The 25,554-nt window shown below is 45.3% G+C and overlaps 1 protein-coding gene across 1 annotated transcript in view; it reads right to left on the bottom strand.

Annotated features, from left to right (window-relative positions):
- Nucleotides 1-25,554, bottom strand: part of adgrg6 (adhesion G protein-coupled receptor G6) — a 55,318-nt gene that overhangs the window by 27,778 nt on the left and 1,986 nt on the right. Inside the window, exons 2-6 of the mRNA XM_079290897.1 lie at nt 19,188-19,535; nt 17,768-17,907; nt 17,026-17,305; nt 16,507-16,680; nt 14,169-14,234 (exon numbers count right to left, since the gene is read on the bottom strand). Coding sequence (XP_079147023.1) covers nt 14,169-14,234; nt 16,507-16,680; nt 17,026-17,305; nt 17,768-17,907; nt 19,188-19,535 — 1,008 coding nt within the window. The remainder of the gene's footprint in view (nt 1-14,168; nt 14,235-16,506; nt 16,681-17,025; nt 17,306-17,767; nt 17,908-19,187; nt 19,536-25,554) is intronic.

Below are 25,554 nucleotides of genomic sequence, written 5' to 3'. Positions count from 1 at the left end.
CCTGCAGCAGAGCCGGGGTGAGCTCAGAGGCCCACATGACAGCTGCTGGCAGTGATGCAAAGACAACGTCGGACTGATTCCCTGGACGCCACTCGTCACTCGAGTCTCTCTCATCAGAATGAACCAGGAACTGACTGCCTGACAGACCGGCTGCCTGAGAAGAAGGCCACAAGACCTCTGACGAACCCAACTCAGGGTCACGCAACTCCACCTGTGACAGAGCTGGAAGCCTTTGAGGGGCTAAATCTGGTGTGAGTACCGCAGAACTAGATGCCAAATTCTCCACAGATAACCCTGATGGAGTTGGCTGAATTTGACTAAATAAGGAGTCAAAAAGAATCCCAACAGAATGGACTGACGGGCCTAATTGCGTATCAAGGGGACGATTACTCTCTGAGTAAGGCAGTCGACTTCTAAAAGCTCCTGATGTATAGCTAGTGGACTCTTCAAAAGAGAGTAAGTGGTATTCAGGGAGCAGTGCAGCAACTGGCATCTGTGATTCCGTTGGAGCTTTAGAAAAGAAAGGAAGTGTCAACGCGGGTGCTGAGTCGACGCTTGTCACCACAAAGCCTCTTTGAAGGTTCGAGGACTGAGAAGGAAATGACAACACAGGAGGCTGAACATGAGCAGATTCAACGACACCGTCTGTTTCTGAAGGCCTTCGATCGGCCGGCCGGGAAGAGGAGGGCAGGAAGAGGGAGGGCTGAAGAGGAAGAGTGCTGGACCAGAGGGGAGGAGAGGATAGGAGAGGAAGGAGGGTATCAGAAAAGTAATGGGGAAGTATGGTCGGAATTTGTAAAGTAACAGGAAAGACAGGAGATGATAGAGTGATGGCGTAAGAGGAGGTGAAGGAGGCAGATCTTATCAAAAAGGAAGGAGACGGAGAAGAGGAGTAGCGTTGGATGTCAAGAGGGAATGCAAAAGTATTCGAAGAAGAGGTTGAGGGTGTATGGTGAACGACGTGCACAGATGAATGTGGCTGTGCAGACACGTCTGTAAATACATTGTTCATCAGTCCACTTCTGCCCACTGCAAGCTCAACATCCCCCCCGCTCTCTGTTTCATTCACACTGTCAACGGAGTTTGAAGAAGAAGAGGAAGAGGATATCTGGACCATGTCTTCCGTCTGTGGCATTGAAGAAAAGAAGATCTGTGTGGGGAACATGTGTTGTGCGAGGAGAGCAGAGGAGCTTAGTTGTACCGTGGTCGGCTGAATGAAGAGAAGGGATGAAGGGAAGGGGATAAGGAGAGATGGTGTTGGTTGGAAAGTCGATGCGTCCAGTTTCTGAGTGAGACTTTGGCTCTGCTTTGGTCCTCTTGAACTTGTGTTGTTTGGGACACGGTGGTCGGTTTGAGCTTTTGTCAGAGTCGGTGTATCGATCTGAGACCTGCTGATGAATGTAACTGTTTCTGAACCACTTCCTCCCTCAGAAACAGTTACGGGCTGTGTGACAGGAGGAAAAGGCCCATGGGGGTCTGATCTGTCGAATGGTTGTTGGTTAACGGCTGGAGGGACGGTGGCGGGTTCATCCAAGGTGTAGGCAGCATCGGACTCATACACGCTGAAAGCACCGCCGCCCTCATCCAGCTCTGATGAATCATACACTAACGGATCAGAGCCTGACGAGTACTCATTGCCCAGTGGCTCCAGTGGCTCCAGTGGATCAGTCCAGTTAACCGTGGCAACTGTTTGGTTTTCCCCACCGCTGACGCTCAGCAGCGACCACTGCGGCGCTACAGGTTTGTTCTTTCTGTTGCTAAGCACGGATGATGACAGTGAAGATGATTCCTTTGTATCCGATGCTTCATCTCTACGCTGATAAGGAGATGGCCGCTGAGAAGAGACTGAAGCCGCTGCTTCAGGAAGGAGCTTTGAGTCTTGAGTACTTGTAGCCGTCTCCTTATTGGAAAAGATTGTTCGTGAAGTAGGTTGTGTCGTATCCATCGGATATCCCAAAATGTGTGTTGCATTTCTCCCCCTAGGTGCATGTGTGTACCCAGCTGTGTGTTTAAATCCAGCTGTTTGAGTTGTGTATGTAGGCCTGGATGTAGGTTTGGTGACGTGAACCACTGGCCTGGGCGGAGTACTGGTGGAAACTGGGCGTCTTCCTCCAGTCGGCCTCTTCCTCCCCTTCCAGATCAAAGGGGTAGAGATGAAGCCCAGGGAGGTCTTGAAGCTGCGATGGCCTCTGGGTCTGGGGAGGGAGGTTGGAGGTCTCGGACGAAAGGGTTCAGGTGGAGCTTGGGGACCTGGGGCTGGAGCCAAGAGTCTGGGTTGAAGTGCTTTATCTGGGAGGCTAGGGGCTTGGGTTGGAGGAACCGACTGACAGGATACAAGGGACCCCCCATGAGGGGCTTTCCCAAGGGGGCGGGGAATGAGAGCTGCCCTAGATCGTCTGATGATCGCTGGAGGTCTGGGTGCATGAGCAATAGAGGATCCAACAGCAGGTACTACAAAAACATGGCGGCGTCTTCTTCTCAGAGGCTTGGACTGGGAGGCCGGGCCTTCAGGCGGCTGAGGAGTAACTACAGCAGCAGGAGCAGCACTAGCAGAGGCTTTGGTTGGAGATCTCACAGTAGACTCCTTCGCTGTCACCAGGGCACGGCACATCAAACCAGACGGCATTATGGTGAAAAAGCAGGTTACAGATAATAAATGAATGTATTTTCACACAACAAACAAATGGTATAAGCAGTGGTATACACAGTGGAGGTTAAGAAGCTGACAGGACCTGGACCTTGATTGCAAATATGTTAATGATTTTCTTTTCTTATCAGAGAAAATAATCCTTGGAATAAAGATAAAAATACACCAATGCACCATATGAGAGGAAACCAAACCAGATGAGGATTTGTGTGATGAGATCAGGTTGTTTTAAATTGTTAGAACCACAGCAGGGGAACAAAGAACCTGAACAGAATCCAACTCAATCAGAGAGATATCATATCAAGGCCCTAGTGAGATTACATGTGATTTCATGTTTGTTCATAAACAGCAGCAGGAGATATCCAAACTCCGTCGTGAGAAAAGAAACATGGCAACGTTGAAAAAGAGAAACCTCTTCTGGATTAATAAAAGCTTAAAACCGAGATAGCAAAGACTTCTTTTGAATGAGACAACAAGTAGGAAGCATAAATAAATATCAGGAAACTAAGGCGGTTAAATGAGCATCTTACCCCAAGAGGAGGCAGCGGTAGCAGCTATGTTAGTGGCTGGTTGGTTAGTAGTTACTGACAGCAGTGGAGGACTTGTTAATGGAGACAAAACATCAGGATGAAAGAGGAGCGAGGAGGCCAGAGGACAGAACAAGATGGCACGATTGCTTTTTTAGGACCTTTTCACACCTCGTTTGGTCTGAACCAAAATTACAGGCGTGACAGCAAACCTTAGACCGCGGTCCGGACCACAGACTGAACCTTGGTCCGCCGAAACAAGAGGTGGTCTCGGTCTGGACCGGACTGAACCATGGTCTGTTGGTTTTAACTTTGGATGGTTCAGACTTTCAGACCAGTTACAGTAAATCCTGTCAGGATGTCGTCATGTGATGACAGTAGTGGCGATGCTTTGGGAGAAAGTGAAGGTGTGAAAAGGCCCTGAGTGTTGGTGGTGTTAGTGCAGCTAGATGGTGATTCCAATATATATACACAACATGTTCTTCATCACAATTTCTAGGATTAACACAACATCAACAGACAGACGGACTTCACCAAAGAAAGATTGAAAGCTAAATATATACAGGTGAAAGAAATGATTATGTCATCAGTGTCTTCGGCATCAGAATAGATTAAATAGGCTCAAGTGTTACAATTAGCTATTTCATTTAATATCTGGTCAACCTTTTAACTGTAAGGCCTTCAATAAACAAACCTGCCAAAGATTCTCTCATAACGTTTTCTAAATATAAATACCTAAGTCAATATATTAAACAATAATGAAAAATACAATTAGTTACATCCCAGTTCCAAACATTTATTGAGCATATTATCGGTCCAACATCTGGTTGTGGCATCTGAATACCCGTGCTTATAAGCCAGCCAATAAGATGAAGTTGTTTCAAATACTAATAAGTGCTTTAATATTCTTGGAGAATAAGCAATAGCTGCTGTTAAGTGTGTTAAATGTCTAACATCAGGACAGAGCTTTCATGTTCATAAGGTCAAAGGTCCAGCTGTAACCATAACCCTCTAACCATGTTATATATATATATAAAATAAACTGAATTTAATTACATTTCCTTGAGTTCTAAATGACCTCTTACTACTCTGATTTATTACTGTTTGACTTTGTAAGGACTGTGTTTTTCTGCAGGCCTCTACAGTTACATTTGTACAGTTCTTTATTTATTCAGCTTGTAAGTGACAGAATTTAGTCACGCTGACCCTCAAAACCTCAAGTGGTTCAGTGTGTTTTTGTACCTGTCAGCGTTGCGTGCAGTCAGAGCAGCATTTCTATGTAACGCTAGTCGTCTTTTCTGCGGCTTCACTCCGGGATTGTTGCTCTTACCATGTGCTGTTGGGTTAGTAGCTGGGTGGTTAGTGGTAGCAGATGAAACAGCTGGCGTGCTGCTGGTTGTCTGTGGGGCTACAGGGAAAGTAAACAGTCACAGAATATCAGTCAGGTTAATAGACGTATGCCAAAAGTACAACATGCACTGATCTGTGAACAGGTGGTTTTATCAAACACCTGAAAGGAATGGGAACCTCTTTGATGTCGGTTTTGTTTTGTTTCTGATCCAGATCTTTGGATTGTAAATGTGTATAGTATTTTGCAACAGCAACCTGTTAATCATGCTACATTGTTGGGACAATTTAAAAAACAAAATTAGCTACTTTGGGAGGATACCAATCTGTTAACAGCTACTGTACACTGTGCTGACAATAATCTGTGAAGAAAGCTATATTGTTGGGACATCAACCGTAAAAACACAGCTATACTGTGGGAACGTCAACCTAAAAACACAGCTACATTGTAGGGACGTCAACCTAAAAACACAGCTACATTGTAGGGACGTCAACCTAAGAACACTGCTACATTGTAGGGACAACAACCTAAAAACACTGCTACATTGTAGGGACATCAACCGTAAAAACACAGCTACATTGTAGGGACATCAACCTAAAAGCACAGCTACATTGTAGGGATGTCAACCTAAAAGCACAGCTATACTGTGGGAACGTCAACCTAAAAGCACAGCTACATTGTAGGGACGTCAACCTAAGAACACAGCTACATTGTAGGGATGTCAACCGTAAAAACACAGCTACATTGTAGGGATGTCAACCGTAAAAACACAGCTATACTGTGGGAACATCAACCTAAAAGCACAGCTACATTGTAGGGACATCAACCGTAAAAACACAGCTACATTGTAGGGACGTCAACCTAAGAACACAGCTACATTGTAGGAACATCAACCGTAAAAACACAGCTATACTGTGGGAACGTCAACCTAAAAGCACAGCTACATTGTAGGGCCGTCAACCTAAGAACACTGCTACATTGTAGGGACAACAACCTAAAAACACAGCTACATTGTAGGGACGTCAACCTAAAAACACTGCTACATTGTAGGGATGTCAACCTAAAAACACTGCTACATTGTAGGGACAACAACCTAAAAACACTACTACATTGTAGGGACGTCAACCTAAAAACACTGCTACATTGTAGGGACAACAACCTAAAAACACAGCTACATTGTAGGGACGTCAACCTAAAAACACTGCTACATTGTAGGGATGTCAACCTAAAAACACTGCTACATTGTAGGGACGACAACCTAAAAACACTGCTACATTGTAGGGACGTCAACCTAAGAACACAGCTACATTGTAGGGATGTCAACCTAAAAACACAGCTACATTGTAGGGACGTCAACCTAAGAACACAGCTACATTGTAGGGATGTCAACCTAAAAACACAGCTACATTGTAGGGACAACAACCTAAAAACACTGCTACATTGTAGGGACGTCAACCTAAGAACACAGCTACATTGTAGGGATGTCAACCTAAAAACACTGCTACATTGTAGGGACGTCAACCTAAAAACACTGCTACATTGTAGGGACAACAACCTAAAAACACTGCTACATTGTAGGGACGTCAACCTAAAAACACTGCTACATTGTAGGGACGTCAACCTAAAACACTGCTACATTGTAGGGACAACAACCTAAAAACACAGCTACATTGTAGGGACATCAACCTAAAAACACTGCTACATTGTAGGGACATCAACCTATGAACACAGCTACATTGTAGGGACATCAACCTAAAAACACTGCTACATTGTAGGGAAGTCAACCTAAAAACACAGCTACATTGTAGGGACATCAACCTAAAAACACAGCTACATTGTAGGGACAACAACCTAAAAACACAGCTACATTGTAGGGACATCAACCTAAAAACACTGCTACATTGTAGGGACAACAACCTAAAAACACAGCTACATTGTAGGGACAACAACCTAAAAACACAGCTACATTGTAGGGACGTCAACCTAAAAACACAGCTACATTGTAGGGACATCAACCTAAGGACACAGCTACATTGTAGGGACGTCAACCTAAAAACACAGCTACATTGTAGGGACATCAACCTAAAAACACAGCTACATTGTAGGGACGTCAACCTAAAAACACAATGGCATTGTAGGGACAACAACCTAAAAACACTGCTACATTGTAGGGACATCAACCTAAGAACACAGCTACATTGTAGGGACGTCAACCTAAAAACACAGCTACATTGTAGGGACATCAACCTAAAAACACAGCTACATTGTAGGGACGTCAACCTAAAAACACTGCTACATTGTAGGGACAACAACCTAAAAGCACAACGACATTGTAGGGACATTATCCAAAAAACAAGTAGCGTCTGTTCTGTTACCTTCTGTCACAACCTAGTGGGACAGACTAGCTGTGAAAAGTTGAGGTATTTCACCTCTCTATGAATACTTTGTTCATACTTACACTTCAAGATACGAAAAAGATTTGGGAAAATACAAATAAGTAAGCAAAAACCAAATAAATAAAATAATTGTTCATTATCAATGAGCAGGACACAATCAGAACCCTGACGTACGACGTCAGCTTGTGACAATACTGGTTAGCTACCTTACCATGTGATGTACTGCTGGCTGAAGCAACGCTAGTGGCAGGAGATGCAGGGATAGCAGCGCTGCTGGTGATGGTGATGGTAGTGGTAGTGGTAGGCGTAACTGATTAGCACAATAAGTTGGCATGTCAGTAACACAAACACACACAGGTACAATGCGTTAATGGGACACGTTCCAATCCTGTTTGTTTTCAGGATCAATCTCAAAAGTCTTTCTTGATTCAGAGAAGAAAAACAAAGGTTGATCAAGATCAGCCTTTTTGACATTTGGTGCACAAACTGGGTTTCCCAAAAGCATCTTGGGAGTTAAAGTTTGTTGTTTTTGGCGCACACAATTTGACAGCCAATGATAAATGACTTTGTCTTCCTCTGAAACCAAGCGCTCATTGTTTAACGTTAGTTTGTATCATATATATATCATATATCGTCACTATGAGTGGAGTCACACTGAGACGAGTGTGCCAGAATAATATAGCAAAAAGAGAATCCTCACAAATATTTTATCACGTCCGTGCTTCCATCGAGAACACGTTCGTTCTGAGCTTTTCTATCCTGAATCCAATTATAAAAAGCATTCAGTAATACGTCTTTTTGTTCTTATCTGCATGGAGAGTCTAGAGATGCTCGTGGCAAACAACAAAGCAGCAGATGAAGCCTTACCAGAGGAGAGGGAGCTGGTTGAGCTGCTGCTGGTGCTGCTGGTTGGGGTTAGTGGCATGCTAGCGGTAGGGATGGTGGGTGCAGATGGAGTGATGGGAGGGAGAACTGGAGATCACAAATCAAAGGATACAGCAGAGCGAGATGGACCACACATGGAAAACAAAATGGTTTAATGCTGAACGCTCGTGTGCAGAATCTTCATACTTCCAACTCACCTTTCCTCCTGCATGTTTGTATTAAAAAGTAGAGAGTACTACTACTTCAGTGAGATATTTAAAATGCCGGTGAACTGCACTTTTCTTTGTTAGAACAAAAAAGTCCTTATTATGCTAATCAAAGAACAAGAGCTGATTTCCATAAATGCGTGGGACTATTCATTTCTCTTTTCAACTCCGCACATGAAAAAGTGAATGACAGGAAGGTTAATAAGCTCATGAAAAGATTTGATGAAGTCATTTCTTAATGCAGCGGTAGATATTGATCTAGTCTCAGTCAAACACGTTCACCAGTTCATCAGCTTCCTCGCAGCATGAAGAATAGAAAGAGGAAACCAATGAGGTGCACGCAGTCAAATAGGTCCGAGCAACTTTTCATCAGAAGGCACAACTTCAGGAGGTTCGTATTCTTATGAGCAAAGACTCCCTGATGAGGCAGAAGAAAAGAGGACTACCAGCGCTGTAGCTGCCATTGACACAGATCAAGAGATGAACCCTCGAGGATCATCAGAGAGGACAGCGAGGGGTGGAAAGAAGCGTAGGAGGAGGTGATAGAGGAAATAAAGGAGGCGTAGGAGGGTGAGGAGGAGGGTGGCTTACCGTGGGTGATGGCATTAGTAGCATGGATGGTGTTAGTGGAGTCAGTGGTGGCGGGAGAGGAAGCGGCTGGAGGGGGGGGGGGATGAGAGAGAGACAGATGCAGCAGATGATGAATGGTTGTGAAGCTGCATGATCGTCTTCAGTGCAGAACCTCTAACAGGACCAGGTCCAGGTCTACAGCAGCAAACCACTGCTGCAGGTTCTATTCACAACAGTGTTGTCATGAAATATGAGACCAGGTGAGCTGGACCATGATGACCCAGAAAACACAGCACAGCTCAATACTATCGCCCACAGAGACTTACCTGCTCTTAGACTGAGATGAAGACGTAATAAAGAGCCTTAAAAGTCAGGACGCATTCACATGAACACAAACTCTCGTTTTTATCAAAAGGACATTTTCCTCTACGTTTTAAAACGTCCACACTAGAACACACAAAGAAACTCCCCCGACTCCAAGCGCTCGCCGGGCGTGTAGGTGGAGATAAAAGCCACGTCAACGACACGTCAAATACCAGAGAAGAAGATTCTGAGCATGCTCAGTGAGCAGATTCTCTGTTGGCGGTCTTAAACGGTCAAAGGCGGGTCATGGGCGTGCAGACGCACAGTAACCAGAGCTTTGAATACTCTAACCCTGAGAAGTTGTAGATTCTAAAATATCCGTTTTAGTGACTTCAAACTAAAAGCCAAAACACAGAGGAAATGATCCGCTTTCATATATCGTATACGTGTAGACGGCCTAATTCACACAAGTTTGACTGCTGAAGTGTTTCTGCAGTTCATTATAGCAACGACCAAAGCATCGCCTCTTCAGACGTTAACGCCAACAACAACCGTGGCCTGTACCTCTATTTGGGGCGACCGTGGCGCACTGGGTTAAGAGGTTGTCTGGGAACCGGAAGGTCAACGGTTCGATCCCCGACTGGGACGTGTCGAAGTGTACCTGAGCAACACACTGAAGCCCTAACTGCTCCCCGGGCGCCTGTATACATGGGGTCACATGCAGAGAAACATTTCCCCCTTAAAGGGATCAAGATAGCATACATTCTATTCTACTCTATTCTAAACAAAACAGTCTGAACGTCATGATATCCAGCACCAGACCTGTGTCTAGAGGTCTGAACCGCTACTGTTGTTACGTCTCGATGAAGCACGTGAACGGAGGCGGGGCAGTGACTGATCAATAAGAGGGAAGTCATACCGGCGACTAGATACCCTCCCTCTGAAGTCATTGGACCCGTCTGTCTTGACGAAGGCTCTGTTTGCTGAAGCAGACCAGTTCTCACCGGGGATTCAGACGTCCTGGTGGTCCGGAGGATACAAAGCAAGACTATCAATCAAAGGACGAGGACTCATTTCCTACCAGCTCCGGTAGTCGAGTTGCTCTTTCAATGACCCTGCACTCAGTGGACCAATGTGGTTCCAGGATTTGACTTATGACCCCGTGAGAGCTCTCCCATGGCCCGTTGACCCGTCTGGGCTGCCGTAGACGTTCATGTTCCGGACCTGAATTTGCTCAACTCCCTTCCTCTCATGAGCACAATCCCACAAAAAGTGACCTTCAGCAAAATGTCCCTCTGAGGCCCCGGTAGCACAGGATGTTGTGAGAGCTGACATTTACGGAGAGCGGGGTCGTGTCACGTCGGCTACCGTTGTGACCGATTGCTACTGGGTAAGTTCCAGATCACGTGACCTCCTGGACCAAAGGGTCCTGGCTAGAGGGACATTTTCTTTGGCTCAGGATCTGTGCACGAACAGTATTCCAGTTTTAATGCTTTTAGCTGCTGCATTGTAGGGACAGTAAACTCTGATTGTTTGGTTCCTTTAGGATTGTTTGAAAGCTGAAACAAACTGGACTGAGATCAGCTGAAAAACACTGACCTGACGCCTTTTCCTCTGATTTTAGCATGGATGGATGGATGGATGGATGGATGGATGGATGGATGGATAGATGGATAGATGGATGGATGGATGGATGGATGGATGGATGGATGGATGGATGGATAGATGGATAGATGGATGTATAGATGGATGGATGGATAGATGGATGGATGGATGGATGGATGTATAGATGGATGGATGGATAGATGGATAGATGTATAGATGGATGGATAGATGGATAGATGTATAGATGGATAGATGTATAGATGGATGTATAGATGGATGTATGGATAGATGGATAGATGTATAGATGGATGGATAGATGGATAGATGGATAGATGGATAGATGTATAGATGGATGGATAGATGGATAGATGTATAGATGGATAGATGTATAGATGGATGGATAGATGGATGGATGGATGGATGGATGGATGGATAGATGGATGGATGGATGGATGTATAGATGGATGGATGGATGGATGGATGGATGGATAGATGGATAGATGGATGTATAGATGGATGGATGGATAGATGGATGGATGGATGGATGGATGGATGTATAGATGGATGGATGGATAGATGGATAGATGTATAGATGGATGGATAGATGGATAGATGGATGTATAGATGGATGGATGGATAGATGGATAGATGGATGGATGGATGGATGTATGGATGGATGGATGGATAGATGGATAGATGGATGGATAGATGGATGGATGGATGGATGGATGGATGGATAGATGGATAGATAGATGTATAGATGGATGGATGGATAGATGGATAGATGGATGGATGGATGGATGTATAGATGGATGGATGGATAGATGGATAGATGGATGGATGGATAGATGGATAGATGGATGTATAGATGGATGGATGGATGGATGGATAGATGTATAGATGGATGGATGTATAGATGGATGGATAGATGGATAGATGGATAGATGGATGGATGGATGGATGGATGGATGGATGGATGGATGTATAGATGGATAGATGTATAGATGGATAGATGGATGGATGGATAGATGGATAGATGGATGGATGGATGGATGGATGGATGGATGGATGGATAGATGGATGGATGGATGGATGGATGGATAGATGGATAGATGGATGTATAGATGGATAGATGGATAGATGGATGGATGGATGTATAGATGGATGGATGGATGTATAGATGGATAGATGGATAGATGGATGGATGGATGGATAGATGGATAGATGGATGGATGGATAGATGGATAGATGGATGGATGGATAGATGGATAGATGGATAGATGGATGGATAGATGGATAGATGGATGGATATATGTATAGATGTATAGATGTATAGATGTATAGATGGGTGTATAGATGGATAGATGGATAGATGGATAGATGGATAGATGGATAGATGGATGGATAGATGGATAGATGGATAGATGTATAGATGGATAGATGGATAGATGGATAGATGGATAGATGTATAGATGTATAGATGTATAGATGGATAGATGGATAGATAGATAGACTTGCATTGGTGAGCTTCTTGTACTCAAGCACTGGTCCTTGTCTGGGTCTACCAGCTAGAGCACATGATTTGAAGGCTTCACAGGCTTCAGCACGCTACTCAGCTACAGACTCGTTCCAGCCAGGTTTGATGTTATGGGTCTTATTATGATGCTTGTAGTCGGGCTTGCTGTCTTTATACAGAGCACTTACTATATCATTGTACATGAAGCAGAGATCTCTCCTATGCACCACATCCTTACAGTTAACGTCAGTCCACACAGCTGCATCTCTAGCTAGATGAATATGACTGAAGGACTGGTCTGTACGAGCAGAATACACTAAGACATCCTCTTCAGTGAGAGTTGACAGTCAAGTTTTTCTGTGTTGACACTATTTCATTTCTAGATAGCGCCGGCAGATGTTCAACATTGATCGACATAGCAAAAGGTATATGATCAGTTGTTGCTGCGCCATAAAGAATGCCCATACATCCCAATGAAGCATGAGCATCAGCTGTACCAATACAATGGTCCAGCCATGATGTAGTGTGCAGGCCTCACTAATGTATGTATAGCTATCTGTAGGCAAAAGCACTTCGCTTGATAATATAAAATAATTGTCTTTACAAAACTGAGCCATGTGCTTGGCAAACACTGAGCTTGTGTCTGAGATATCTGCATTCATATCCCCAATAACATAAATACTAGAAGAAGTATTGTCTTGAATGAAGGAATTGATGAAGGCAAGCCTATTTAGATATTCATCCTCATTGTGATGGCACTCATAGGGTGTATAAACATTTAGGATAGTGAATTCCTGATCATCATGAGTAAACTGTATTGCAACACACCAGTCAACACCAAGCCTGACCACATTTATCAAAGAGTCAAGCTTCTTATTCCAGAGAATAGCCACACCCCCTGGAATCCTTCCTCTGACTATTCCCATGCCAAAGTCAGTAGACTCCCCAGCACCATGAAAGTTATCAATTCAATGAGAAACTATTATTCTGATTACATCTGCTGATGATCAGCTGTCGTGAATGTCCTCAGTGATATGTAACCATATTTTCTTCTTACTTCATCTTCTTCTTTCACCTGTTTTCTACTATTAACAACACACGAGGTCCGCTGGACAGATGCTGCTCATCACACACGTCTTACTGAAAGCAGAGGATCGGTGCGGTTCAGACCTGCAGTCATTCACCTCACCGTGTCTGCCCGTGCTGGTCGATGGTACTGATCAGTCTATGTAAGACGTTATGACATGAAAACAACGAGGAGTGAGTAGAACATGTTTCTGCTTGTTCCAGAGGAGAAGACATCTCACGAACATGTAGCTCTTATTTAAAGAACTGATCTACGAACTATATATTCGGATGAAGCGGAACCTGGACGTCTAACTGTCTCTTGATCAGTGATTGCTGGTCGCAGTCGGCACCGTTGTTTTGAGCATATTTTAGTAAACGCTTCATGTGAACCGTATCATGTTGAGATGGTCGGTGGACTAAAGAAGACACCGTCAGGTTGTCTCAGGAGCAGCTGCTGCTGAAGACGTTCACAGTGCAGATGTGTTGGTCTGTCACAGTGCAGATGTGTTGGTCTGTCACAGTGCAGATGTGTTGGTCTGTCACAGTGCAGATGTGTTGGTCTGTCACAGTGCAGATGTGTTGGTCTGTCACAGTGCATATGTGTTGGTCTGTCACAGTGCAGATGTGTTGGTCTGTCACAGTGCAGATGTGTTGGTCTGTCACAGTGCAGATGTGTTGGTCTGTCACAGTGCAGATGTGTTGGTCTGTCACAGTGCAGATGTGTTGGTCTGTCACAGTGCAGATGTGTTGGTCTGTCACAGTGCAGATGTGTTGGTCTGTCACAGTGCAGATGTGTTGGTCTGTCACAGTGCAGATGTGTTGGTCTGTCACAGTGCAGATGTGTTGGTCTGTCACAGTGCAGATGTGTTGGTCTGTCACAGTGCAGATGTGTTGGTCTGTCACAGTGCAGATGTGTTGGTCTGTCACAGTGCAGATGTGTTGGTCTGTCACAGTGCAGATGTGTTGGTCTGTCACAGTGCAGATGTGTTGGTCTGTCACAGTGCAGATGTGTTGGTCTGTCACAGTGCAGATGTGTTGGTCTGTCACAGTGCAGATGTGTTGGTCTGTCACAGTGCAGATGTGTTGGTCTGTCCTACCTGGGCAGCCCAGTGCAGGGGAGTCACAGCTGGTGGTGAGCGGTGTGTTGCTGGGCGGAGAGACACCTACAGGGGGAGAGAGGTTAATCAGTTAACGTGATTTAGTGAATGTGGGTTAAACGTTGGGACACGTTAGCAGAGAAAGTTTTCACACGCACTTTGATTTGCTGATATTAACATCATGCAGCAGTAAAGAATCACAAAGATCAGAAACTAATTTGCTCTTTTGAAACTGAAGTTGTGCTTCTGGATAACGTCTGATGTGCGTTCAGATATTCAGCCGAACGTTAACGAGGTGACAACATGACTCACGGTACGAGCTATTTATCATTCTCTTCATCAAGACAAGACAAACAGTGAATCAGTGACGTGGGCGATGGATAATCCCCAACAGGGCTGATGAATAAATTACATCAGCAGGAAACTATTAAATATGTAAATATGGACTTGTACAGTCTGGTTCAGTGAGCTAAACGCTGACATCAGCAGGCTAACGCGCTCACAATGACCATGAGAGCTAATGAGCTAATGATGCACGAAGTGAAATGTTGATGCGACTGTGTAGCCCCGCCCTAAAGCATCCCCTGCTTTATGGTCTATTAGAGACCTGTCAATCACTGTGTAGCCCCGCCCTAAAGCATCCCCTGCTTTATGGTCTATTAGAGACCTGTCAATCAGCGTGTAGCCCCGCCCTAAAGCATCCCCTGCTTTCTGTGTGTGTCTCTGTGTGTGTGTGTGTGTGTGTGTGTGTGTGTCTCTGTGTGTGTGTGTGTGTGTGTGTGTGTCTGTGTGTCTGTGTGTGTGTGTGTGTCTCTGTGTGTGTGTGTGTCTCTGTGTGTGTGCGTGTGTGTGTCTCTGTGTGTGTGTGTGTCTCTGTGTGTGTGTGTGTGTCTGTGTGTGTGTGTGTGTGTGTGTGTGTGTCTCTGTGTGTGTGTGTGTGTGTGTGTGTGTCTCTGTGTGTGTGTGTGTCTCTGTGTGTGTGTGTGTCTATGTGTGTGTGTGTGTCTCTGTGTGTGTGTGTGTCTCTGTGTGTGTGTGTGTGTGTGTGTGTGTGTCTCTGTGTGTGTGTGTGTGTGTCTCTGTGTGTGTGTGTGTCTCTGTGTGTGTGTGTGTGTGTGTGTGTGTCTCTGTGTGTGTGTGTGTGTGTGTGTGTGTGTGTGTGTGTGTGTGTGTGTGTGTGTGTGAGTGTGTCTCTGTGTGTGTGTGTGTCTCTGTGTGTGTGTGTGTCGCTGTGTGTGTGTGTGTCTCTGTGTGTGTGTGTGTCGCTGTGTGTGTGTGTGTCTCTGTGTGTGTGTCTCTGTGTGTGTGTGTGTGTGTGAGTGAATGTCAGTGAATCATCGCAGTGATCAGCAGAGTGAAGAAGCAGGAATGCAGTGACGGTGGCCGGCGTGTGTTCAGAGCTGAGGATTGTGCACCGTCACAATCTACCTTCTTCCTCCACCTGCTGCTCTTCTCCTCTTTCTCCTTTCACTCCCTCTCTTTTCCAAACACAGAGCGAGAGAGAGAGATAGAGAGAGAGAGAGAGAGAGAGGACAGAGAGAGAGAGAGAGAGAGAGGACAGAGAGAGAGAGAGAGAGAGGGGACAGAGAGAGAGAGAGAGAGAGAGAGATAGAGAGAGCGAGAGAGAGAGAGAGGACAGAGAGAGCGAGAGAGAGAGAGAGGACAGAGAGAGAGAGCGAGAGAGAGAGAGAGAGAGAGAGAGGACAGAGAGAGAGAGAGAGAGAGAGAGAGAGTGTGTGCATACAAGAGAGTCAGGAAGCTTTGTGCAAAATCATGCATTTTCTTGAAAACCACTGCAGGTCTCCAAGGCATACAAGCACGCACGGACACACACACACACTAACCCACTGACACACACACACACACACACACACACGGAGAGGCCCGTTCTCCAGCGGGTACATACAGCGTTGGCAGGAATTTGACTGAAACCGCTGCGGTTAACCTCCTGCGGCTACACACTCATTTACAGCTTTAAAGAAGAGGTAGAGTACCACTCAGTGGACACACACACACACACACACACACACACACACACACACACACACACATTGGTACTATAGGATTGTATATGTGTGTGTCAGGAATCAGAACGGTGGTTGGTCGGCAGCAAACTGGTGGCTGGAGTCAATTCATTTACAAGCCGCAGTGAAAACTGACCAGAATTTGGCTGAAGTCTGGTTGTGATTTTCCACCCTGATCGGAAACAGAGTGGAACATCTCGTGCTGGCAGTTCCTGCACGGGACAATACTGAGTGTGTGTGTACGTGGTATTTCACATGTCGCAGCATCAAAACCGTGTTGATTGTTGAATGTTTGCCGCCGTGACGTTACTCACTGCAGCTGAGCGCGGTGTCGGTCTGGGCCGAGCCGGACGGGACGGTCCAGTGGCCGTTGTCCCAGTCGATGACGTTCCCCGCCGCGTCGCAGCTCAGCGCGTGGAGCTGCTGCGCCGTCATGGCGTAATCCCACAGCCGGAGGTTGTAGATGTTCCCGTCGAAGCTGTGCTGCCCTGAACACACAGACAGAACGTCTTTGTTAGGATGCGCTGGGAGAACGAGCGCCATCGTCAGGACTGTAGAGCAGCTACACGTAGATTATGAGTCTTTTACTGAACTCAGTATGTCACCATCTCGCTGGTGTGTCCGTGACAATGAACACACCAGTGTCGCTGCTCAAACACTGCACCTGCCGCTTATCGTTGCAGCCGGGTGACTCGTTGGTTTCGGGTGCAGGTTGTTCCAGAGTCGTTTTAGAGTATCAGTACTTGGATCTCGGTGGATCCATACTGAACACCCTTCGACCTGGATTAACGAACCTGCCACATCAGAGCTCATTCATTTGGGATGAAGCTTACCTCCTAACCGGAACTGTCCACCAGCTGGCACCGAGTGGCCCCCAGAGGAGGAGCAGGTCTTGGCCCAGTAGTTTCCATTGAAGTAGACTCCCACTCGGCCGTTGGACGACATCCAGAGCACGCAGTAAGGCCTCATGGAGGAGGTGAAGTTGGCGGAGGAGATGATGGAGGCGATGGGGCACACCACCCCGTCCACGATCACCTTCATGCCGGACCGATCGGAGCCCAGACTCAGCACCTCGTTGCCGCTGCCGTCGTAGTAACTGAAGATCCACTCTCTCTGTCCGGGAAACCAAGAGAACCGGTCGTCACTTTGAGTGCTTCAGCACGAGAAGCTTCACTTGAGGGTGTAGCTCACAGCCTGTATGTACGGAGTGGACATAGTCATGCTCCACCTTTGTGGACTGACGTTATGAAGCCTCCAGTTCGCCATGTTGTTGTTTTTTTCTAGTGAACAGGAAGTGAGCACATCTGGACTGAGGAGACGACGTAGAGACGCCGTGCACGTCTCTGGTAGAGACCTGTCAATCAGCGTGTAGCCCCGCCCTAAAGCATCCCCTGCTTTATGGTCTGTGTGACTCTAAATGGACCATAATGTACTAAATGAACATCATGCTGTATTGAAGAAGACTTGAAACTAGAGATTGAGACATAAACTCATGTTCACAATGTTTACTGAGGGAATAAATCAAGAGAGAAGGAGTCATTTGGATGAAGTGTTCCTCCGTCTACACCTTCGTACCTGTTTCTGGCTGCTGCGTTCCACCTCAAAGCAAAGCGTCAGCTGGCTGAGCGCCGGCATCGTAACGGAGTTGGAGACCTCGGTGAACTGGCCATTTCCTCTGGAGATGTTGACCTTCTGGTTCCTCAGGGCCACGGCAACTGGAGAGGTGAGATGGAAGAGGAGAGGACGGAAGGATGGAAGAAAGGAAAGACGAGGAGGGAAGACAAAGACAGTGCACAGAGGAAGGAAGGAGGGAAGGACAGAAAAAGGCAAGGAAGGAAGAAAGGAGTTGAAAGGCAGAAAGAATAAACAAGAAATGTGTGAAAAGCACGGAAAGAAGAGAATAAAAGAGGTTGATTAAAAGAAGAAAGAAAGGAGAGAGAGGATGAATAAAGAAGACATGAAGGAGAGAAATAAAAAGGTCAGACAGAGTGAGTGAACATCTTTTCATCCATCTTCATTTCAACTACTCGTCTAAATGTGATTTTAACTCACAGAGAATTATGACAAGAAAGAAACTTTTCATTTCTATTCATCAACTTTACTTCAGAACCATTTGAACCTTTTTTGATGTCTGTAAAGCGACAGAAGATAGACTCACAAACACTCTTTGCATTATTCTACACTTCATCCACACGTGCAATAAAACGAAGGTTCGTCTGTTTGACACGTCATGTGTCCTCCAGCAGAACGACTGGAGCTGCCGAGTAACAGCATGTAATAGAAGAGCACCCCCCCCCCCCCACACACACACACACACACACACACACACACACACACACACACACACAGTGCTGTCAAAGCGCCCTCGTCTTCCTCAGACTGTGTGATGATGATGATGATGATGATGATGATGATGCTCTCGCTGTCTGAGAAACCTGAAATCCCTGTGGTTTGAACTGAACTTTAACATCTTTACGTGACAGTAAAAAACATGACATTTCTCCTCCAGCAGAGGCTTCGTCGTACAGTTAAAGGTGTTGTGGAGACATCAGAGCCGCCTTTATATTCATGAGGATCATGCTCACTGGGATGAGGATCGCCGTTGACTCGCTCACAATCAGCTCATGATCGAGAGTTTTCGGGGTTAATCCGGCGTAATATGAACTCATTTTAAGATTATGATAAAACTATCTTTTTTTTAACGACAGCTCGCTCGATAATTAAAGTTAGGATTCAAAACACGGCAGTTATAACGCAGGAATATAAAATAAGACTTCTGGATTCCCCCAGTGCATTCTGGGAGGCTCCTCTACACACCTGCATCTTATTAATGCAATCACACAATCAGCTCTCAGACAATTATATGAGTTTCAATTCTTGCCTTTATTTCAAAGTAAGAGCGCGATGATAGCCTAGATAACTAAGATACCCTGGATCCCTTTGAGCCCGCATGTGGGCCTGGATTAGTCAAGAGGACTCTGGTCCCTGAACCTACCGTGTCGGAAGCTAACACTGAACCCCCTCTTCTGCACGCTGAAGTCGGAGGTAAAGGACAGCTCCATCACGTTCCCCGTGGAGTTGAGCGTCAGCCCGCTGGCCGTCGGGCCGCAGAACTTAACGTCCGTGTTTCCCGTGTTCACCACCACCTGGTCGTAGATGCAGCCCGGCGCCTCCTCCAGGTCAAAGTCAAGGAAGGAGAGCTGGATGATGAAGCCGGCGGGGGCCTGCATGGTCCACTTACAGGCCTGCGAGTTGGGGTATTTCTGGGGGTAGCAGGGCGACGTGAATTCCCCCTGGGCCTCCGTCAGCACCACGTTACAGTTGGTGGAGCTGCAGCCCAGCGCTGGAGGTGATGGTGGGAGGATAAATGCATGAACTTTCACAAACGGACAACCTCCACTGGAGCTGTCAAGGTTGTATCACTCAGAAGACAAGGTGATAGTAGACAAGGACACGAAGGGACAGGACACAAGGCAACAAGAGGATAGGACCCATAAAAAGGGTAGGAGATAAGACCATAGGTAAAGGAGGCAAACACCTACGACCGTTAGAAGTCAGGAGGCAAGTTGTGAGACGTCGAGGACAAACAGTCGAATTGGCTGGAAAGTGCTTCTGTGTTGATGATCAGAGATTCAAGAAGAAAGAGGACGAAGACAAACGTTTCCAAGAAGAAGGTTAATAGGACCTTTAGGATTCAGGAGACAAAACCAAGACACGAGGAGAGGACACAAGGAGAGTAGTTTAGGAACTGTCTTTGAGAGATTGGACTCCAGAATCAGGAGGAAATCAACGGGAAAAGACGAGTCGTGCTGTTAAGTAAAGGATTCAGCAGCCCAGAGAGGAATCAATCAATCAACTAACCAATCAACCAATCAATCAATCAATCAATCAATCAATCAATCAACCAACCAACCAACCAACCAACCAACCAACCAACCAACCAACCAACCAACCAACCAACCAACCAATCAATCAACTAACCAACCAACCAACCAATCAACTCACCAATCAATCAATCAATCAATCAATCAATCAATCAACTAACCAACCAACCAACCAATCAACTAACCAATCAATCAACTAACCAACCAACCAACCAATCAGCTAACCAATCAATCAACTAACCAACCAACCAACCAACCAACCAACCAACTCACCAATCAATCAATCAACCAACCAATTAACCAACTACCCAACTAACCAAATACCAAACTAATCAACCAATCAACTAACCAATCAATCAATCAACCAATCAACTAACCAACCAACCAATCAACTAACCAATCAATCAACTAAGCAACCAACTAATCAACTAACCAATCAATCAACCAACCAATCAACTGACCAATCAATCAATCAACCAACCAACCAACCAATCAACCAACCAATCAACTAACCAATCAATCAACCAACCAATCAACTAACCAATCAATCGACTGACAGATGATTGATTAGTTAAGACTGGAAATGTTCACTTCCACCAAGTCAGCATTGAACCACAATCCACAGTAATCAGCCCCAATTCTCAATTAAGTTTTACAAACGCACGATGCACATGCAGAATAATGATGCCAGTTCGATTTAGAAAAGTCACCTTTTCCGAGGAAATATGAAGCGGTCAGATCCCATTTTTTAAATTGAGACGATCGATAAACCTGAGAGACTCACTTTATCGTCAGCTTTCAGTCATCTGGTGTTCAAGAGCACTCTTTATAATCGAATGCTCCACCGTTCATGGGGAACATCCCCACATACATTAAATATGACAGGGATGGAACTGAGGTTGAGTTTGTAAAGTCTATTTATTTTCGCCTTACAAGAACAGTGAAACTAATTAAACTCTCGAATCACACTATTGCATCATCTGCATACGTAATGATGTTGTGCATTATACGGGAAAGTCAATCCATAAAATAACTACACAGCAACATCTGTCTTTGGTCGATCCAGGAAATAAAAAGAAACTATTTCATGACATTCCGCCCACAATTAATCCAATAATCCAGGAGAAGATCATACACTTCAGAAACAATCTCCCCTTTTCATCCCACCGCTCTGCTCACACTGAACACGTGTACATGCAAAGAAAATTCTGCTTTTTGCGCTTGTTCAAAAAAAGTAATAATAATTAATATTACTGTTTACATGCAGCGGTGCAGATTAAAGTAAAAGGTTCCCAGTGCATACGTCCTATGGCTTCACCCTTTCAAAATACATAGATGCAGAGAGTGGAAGGGGAGGAAAAAGCAGCCAATGGCAGACGTTCAGTCTCCATGCAGTGAGTCAGACGAGAGAGTCACAAAGTGATGAATCATCACATCGTCCTTCAAAGGTTTGGCTTACCCTGACAGTGCTAACAGCGACACAACAACGTTCTGCCTCAATCTGTCCCATCTGGACAACAGAAACCTGCTGAGTCATGATTCTGAAAAAACTGTTTTGTCAGCAGTTTGAAATAATCCTCCAAAAATATGGAACTCTGTGAAATACAAGTTAGCCAGATGTTTCCATATAACTGCAGACCGCAGCATGTGTACATGAGGACAGACTCTGTAGCTCAGGCTGCATCGTACTGTTCCTTTAACTTCTCACACGTAGTTTCCTGTTTACGACTCAATGCTGAGCCTTCAAAGTCGAGTTTGTGTGTGTTGTGAGAGAGTTCAGGTAACAGAGTCAAAGAAACACTCGAACATCTTCCTCCACGAACAAACACAACACACGTTAAACTGTCAGAGAAACGAACCAGATGCATGTTCATCATTTTCAACAACAGCTGGAAAGATGAGCCGTCTCTCTCTCTCTCTCTCTCTCTCTCTCTCTCTCTCTCTCCTCTCTCTCTCTCTCTCTCTCTCTCTCTCTCTCTCTCTCTCTCTCTCTCTCTCTCTCTCTCTCTCTCTCTCTCTCTCTCTCTCTCTCTCTCTCTCTCTCTCTCTCTCTCTCTCTCTCTCTCTCTCTCTCTGAGAAACAATGGCCTCCGTTGATCTCAGGCTCGTCCGCCACCGCAGCCAAAACCACAGCCAACGCACTGGAAACGTCAGAGCACCAGTGTGTGTGTGTGTGTGTGTGTGTGTGTGTGTGTGTGTGTGTGTGTGTGTGTGTGTGTGTGTGTGTGTTTCTCTGTGAAAAGCTGACTGGTGTCACATTTTGCAGAAACACATTCCCCCGCTTGCTCGTGGGAATTCTTTCAAGGAAACTGTTCGTGGGTCAGACTCACAGGTCGACCCTGAAGTCTGTTACTTCTGAGCAGCTTTCCCAATAGAGTGGTCTCGTGTGACGTCACAGTTTAGCTGTCGGCCATGTTGGAGTACACACAAAGCCACTGGCATGCACGGCTGAGTCGCATAAGCTATCGGTGGTGAACTTTTGTGCTGTCTTTGGTTGTGGCAGCAGAGCTGATAGACAAGAAATCATTCTTTGGTTTGCCAGCGGTCATTACACATCAAGGAAATGACACGAAGGAGCTATCCAAGCGACGTCGCCAGAAATGGCTGTCACGCATCTCTCGAGATATAAAGGAACGGAATTTGGCGTACACTGGAGTATGTGCGGATCACTTTTTATCATTTTATTTACTAATTAGTTTGTGAACAGTATTTAATAAAGGAAATATAAATGAATCCGATAAGACTACTTCGGTAAACTTGTATTTCAATGTTGATTACAAACTGTTTCAGGTAAACACTCGACTCTCCAAGATGCCGATAATCCAGACTGGTCTCCGTCTCTAAAACTTGGACATGAGAAGGTTACCGAAGCTTCATCGGCCCGTGACAGCAGTCGGTACCAGAGACGTGTCGATCCCAAAAAAAAAATCACAAAACAAGATGGTGACTCACCACGAAAACAAGATGGTGACTCACCACGAAAACAAGATGGTGACTCACCACGAAAACAAGATGGTGACTCACCACGAAAACAAGATGGTGACTCACCACGAAAACAAGACGGTGACTGTCACATTCATTGGTGCTGGTCAAATCCACACTTCTCTCTCTTCTCCTCGGCTCGTTGTTGATCGGCTGCTGCTTCTCTTCAGAAGCTCGGTCTCCCACATCAGCTGGGAAACAAAGGCCTCTAGTGTTCCAGACGAGCTTCACGAACAGTAGTTCTGGTTGTAGTTCTGCCTCTGACTGACAAAGTGAACCCACATGTCGCCGCTGGTTTCACCGTTCTGTGTGGGAAATAACTCATGAAACATTTCAGCAGCCGGGTCCAAAACCTTTTGTTCAACATGGTGCAGCTGAGTAGATCCTCGTCGTGTCCATTATCACTGAAGATGAAGAAGTCTTGAAACCTTCTTTACTTCTAATAATATGAATACAAACATGTTGTGAACAGGAAGTGACCATATCTGGACTGAGGAGGAGACGTAGAGACGCCGTGTACGTCTCTGGTAGAGACCTGTCAATCACAGTAGCCCCGCCCTAAAGCATCCCCTGCTTTATGGTCTGTGTGACTCTAAATGGAGCATAATGTACTAAATGAACATCATGCTGTATTGAAGAAGACTTGAAACTAGAGATTGAGACATAAACTCATGTTTACAATGTTTACTGAGGGAATAAATCAAGAGAGAAGTAGAGTCATTTTCTATAGACTTCTATACAACCAGAGGAGTCGCCCCCTGGTGGACACTAGAGAGAATGCAGCTTCAACACGTGAAGCATCGTCTTCACTCGGCTGTTCTCAAGCAGGTCAGTTAAACTGTCCCTAAAAAGGTTAAAGAAGAGCTGTAATCTCTTTTTAAACTGCACATAATGACCTGAAGACGATATAACAAACTTAAAATCATCAAAGTACAATGTCCTTCCTGTACGTTTGGAGCTTTTAACTTCCAGCTTCACATAAAGAACCAAAGTGTTTCTACTCAGATACTCATTTGGGGATCCATCATGTTTTAATCTGTAAAGAGAAGGCACTTCCTGTTTTCTCATTTGACTGTCAGAGGAGGGTCTGTCCCTGATATCCAACACTAGCTCTATAGAGATACTCGTCCTCGTCTCAGGAGAACTCCGAGTGTAGAGGAAGGCTTTAAGCCTTCAGTGGTTCTGATGCCTGAGAGCTCTCGCTCTGTTCCAGACACTGATCCTGTAGATTAGTCGGCTTCCATCAGCCTGCCCTTCTCTCTTTTCACCTCGCCGTCCTCTTCTGGCGTTCCTCTCACATTCTGTTACATTCCTCTCTCCTCCCTCGTTCATTCCTCTCTCTCTCTCCTTGGGCCCTTTGTTGTCTTCCTTTCCTTTCCTACCAGCTGAACACTTTCATGCTCCACTTGTTCTGCTTCCTGCTGTCCTTCATCTCTCGTGTGCCGTGGTCGAGTTCACACAAAACGCTTTTTATTAATAACAATGAAGTCACTGACGCGTTATTGTTCATCTGGAGGACAGAAGTTAAGTTCAAACATTGAGTACAGTTATGGAACATGAACGTGTTGTTATTATTATTATTGTATTCTTATTCTATTGTTCAGAGTCTTTCTTTAGATAAACCTGTCGTGGGTTTTATAACTCAGCTGCACATCTATTTGTTCCTCTTTACATTAATAAAAGTGCAAATAAAGAATAAAACATAGAAGTCAGAATGTCTTTGTGGTTCATGTCTGTCGAAGAAATCAGACTCCAGCTTTGTGAAAAATGAAACTGATACTAAACGAAAGGTTCTCCGAGGATCATCTTCACAAAGTGGTGAAGTCGGCAGCGCTAAGCGACTCAGCGGAGGTCTGGACGAATCCTCAGCCGTTCTCTTGTCGATACTAGTACTCTTATCCATACTAGTACTCTTGTTGATACTAGTACTGTTATCCATACTAGTACTCTTATCCATACTAGTACTCTTATCCATACTAGTACTCTTATCCATACTAGTACTCTTGTCGATACTAGTACTCTTATCCATACTAGTACTCTTATCCATACTAGTACTCTTGTCGATACTAGTACTCTTATCCATACTAGTACTCTTATCCACACTAGTACTCTTGTCGATACTAGTACTCTTATCCACACTAGTACTCTTGTCGATACTAGTACTCCCATCGATACTCTTAGCGGTTCTTTATTATGTGTGAGGCGACCAGAGTTCTCAAGTGTTCTTCTCTGTGATCAGGATGAGTCTCACGCTGTACTGAGGACCTCATCAATACCAACGGCTTGTACTCCTTTAGAACCGGTATCTTCTTGGAACCGGGTTTTGGGGGACAGCCCTAGTTTCAGCATTTATCACTGGAGTCATTTCCATTAAATAGACGACGTTCTTCTGTCGGAGGAAGAACACTCGAGTCTGAAGACGTGAAGACAAAAGAACAAAGACACTGAAGAGCTTCACCGCTCTGAGACGTTCAGTTTCCTGCTCTCATGTGTTCA

The sequence above is a fragment of the Melanostigma gelatinosum genome (assembly GCF_949748355.1).
Source record: "Melanostigma gelatinosum genome assembly, chromosome: 19".
In the NCBI taxonomy this organism is placed as follows: Eukaryota; Metazoa; Chordata; class Actinopteri; order Perciformes; family Zoarcidae; genus Melanostigma; species Melanostigma gelatinosum.
This window is presented reverse-complemented; position numbering and strand designations above follow the sequence as displayed.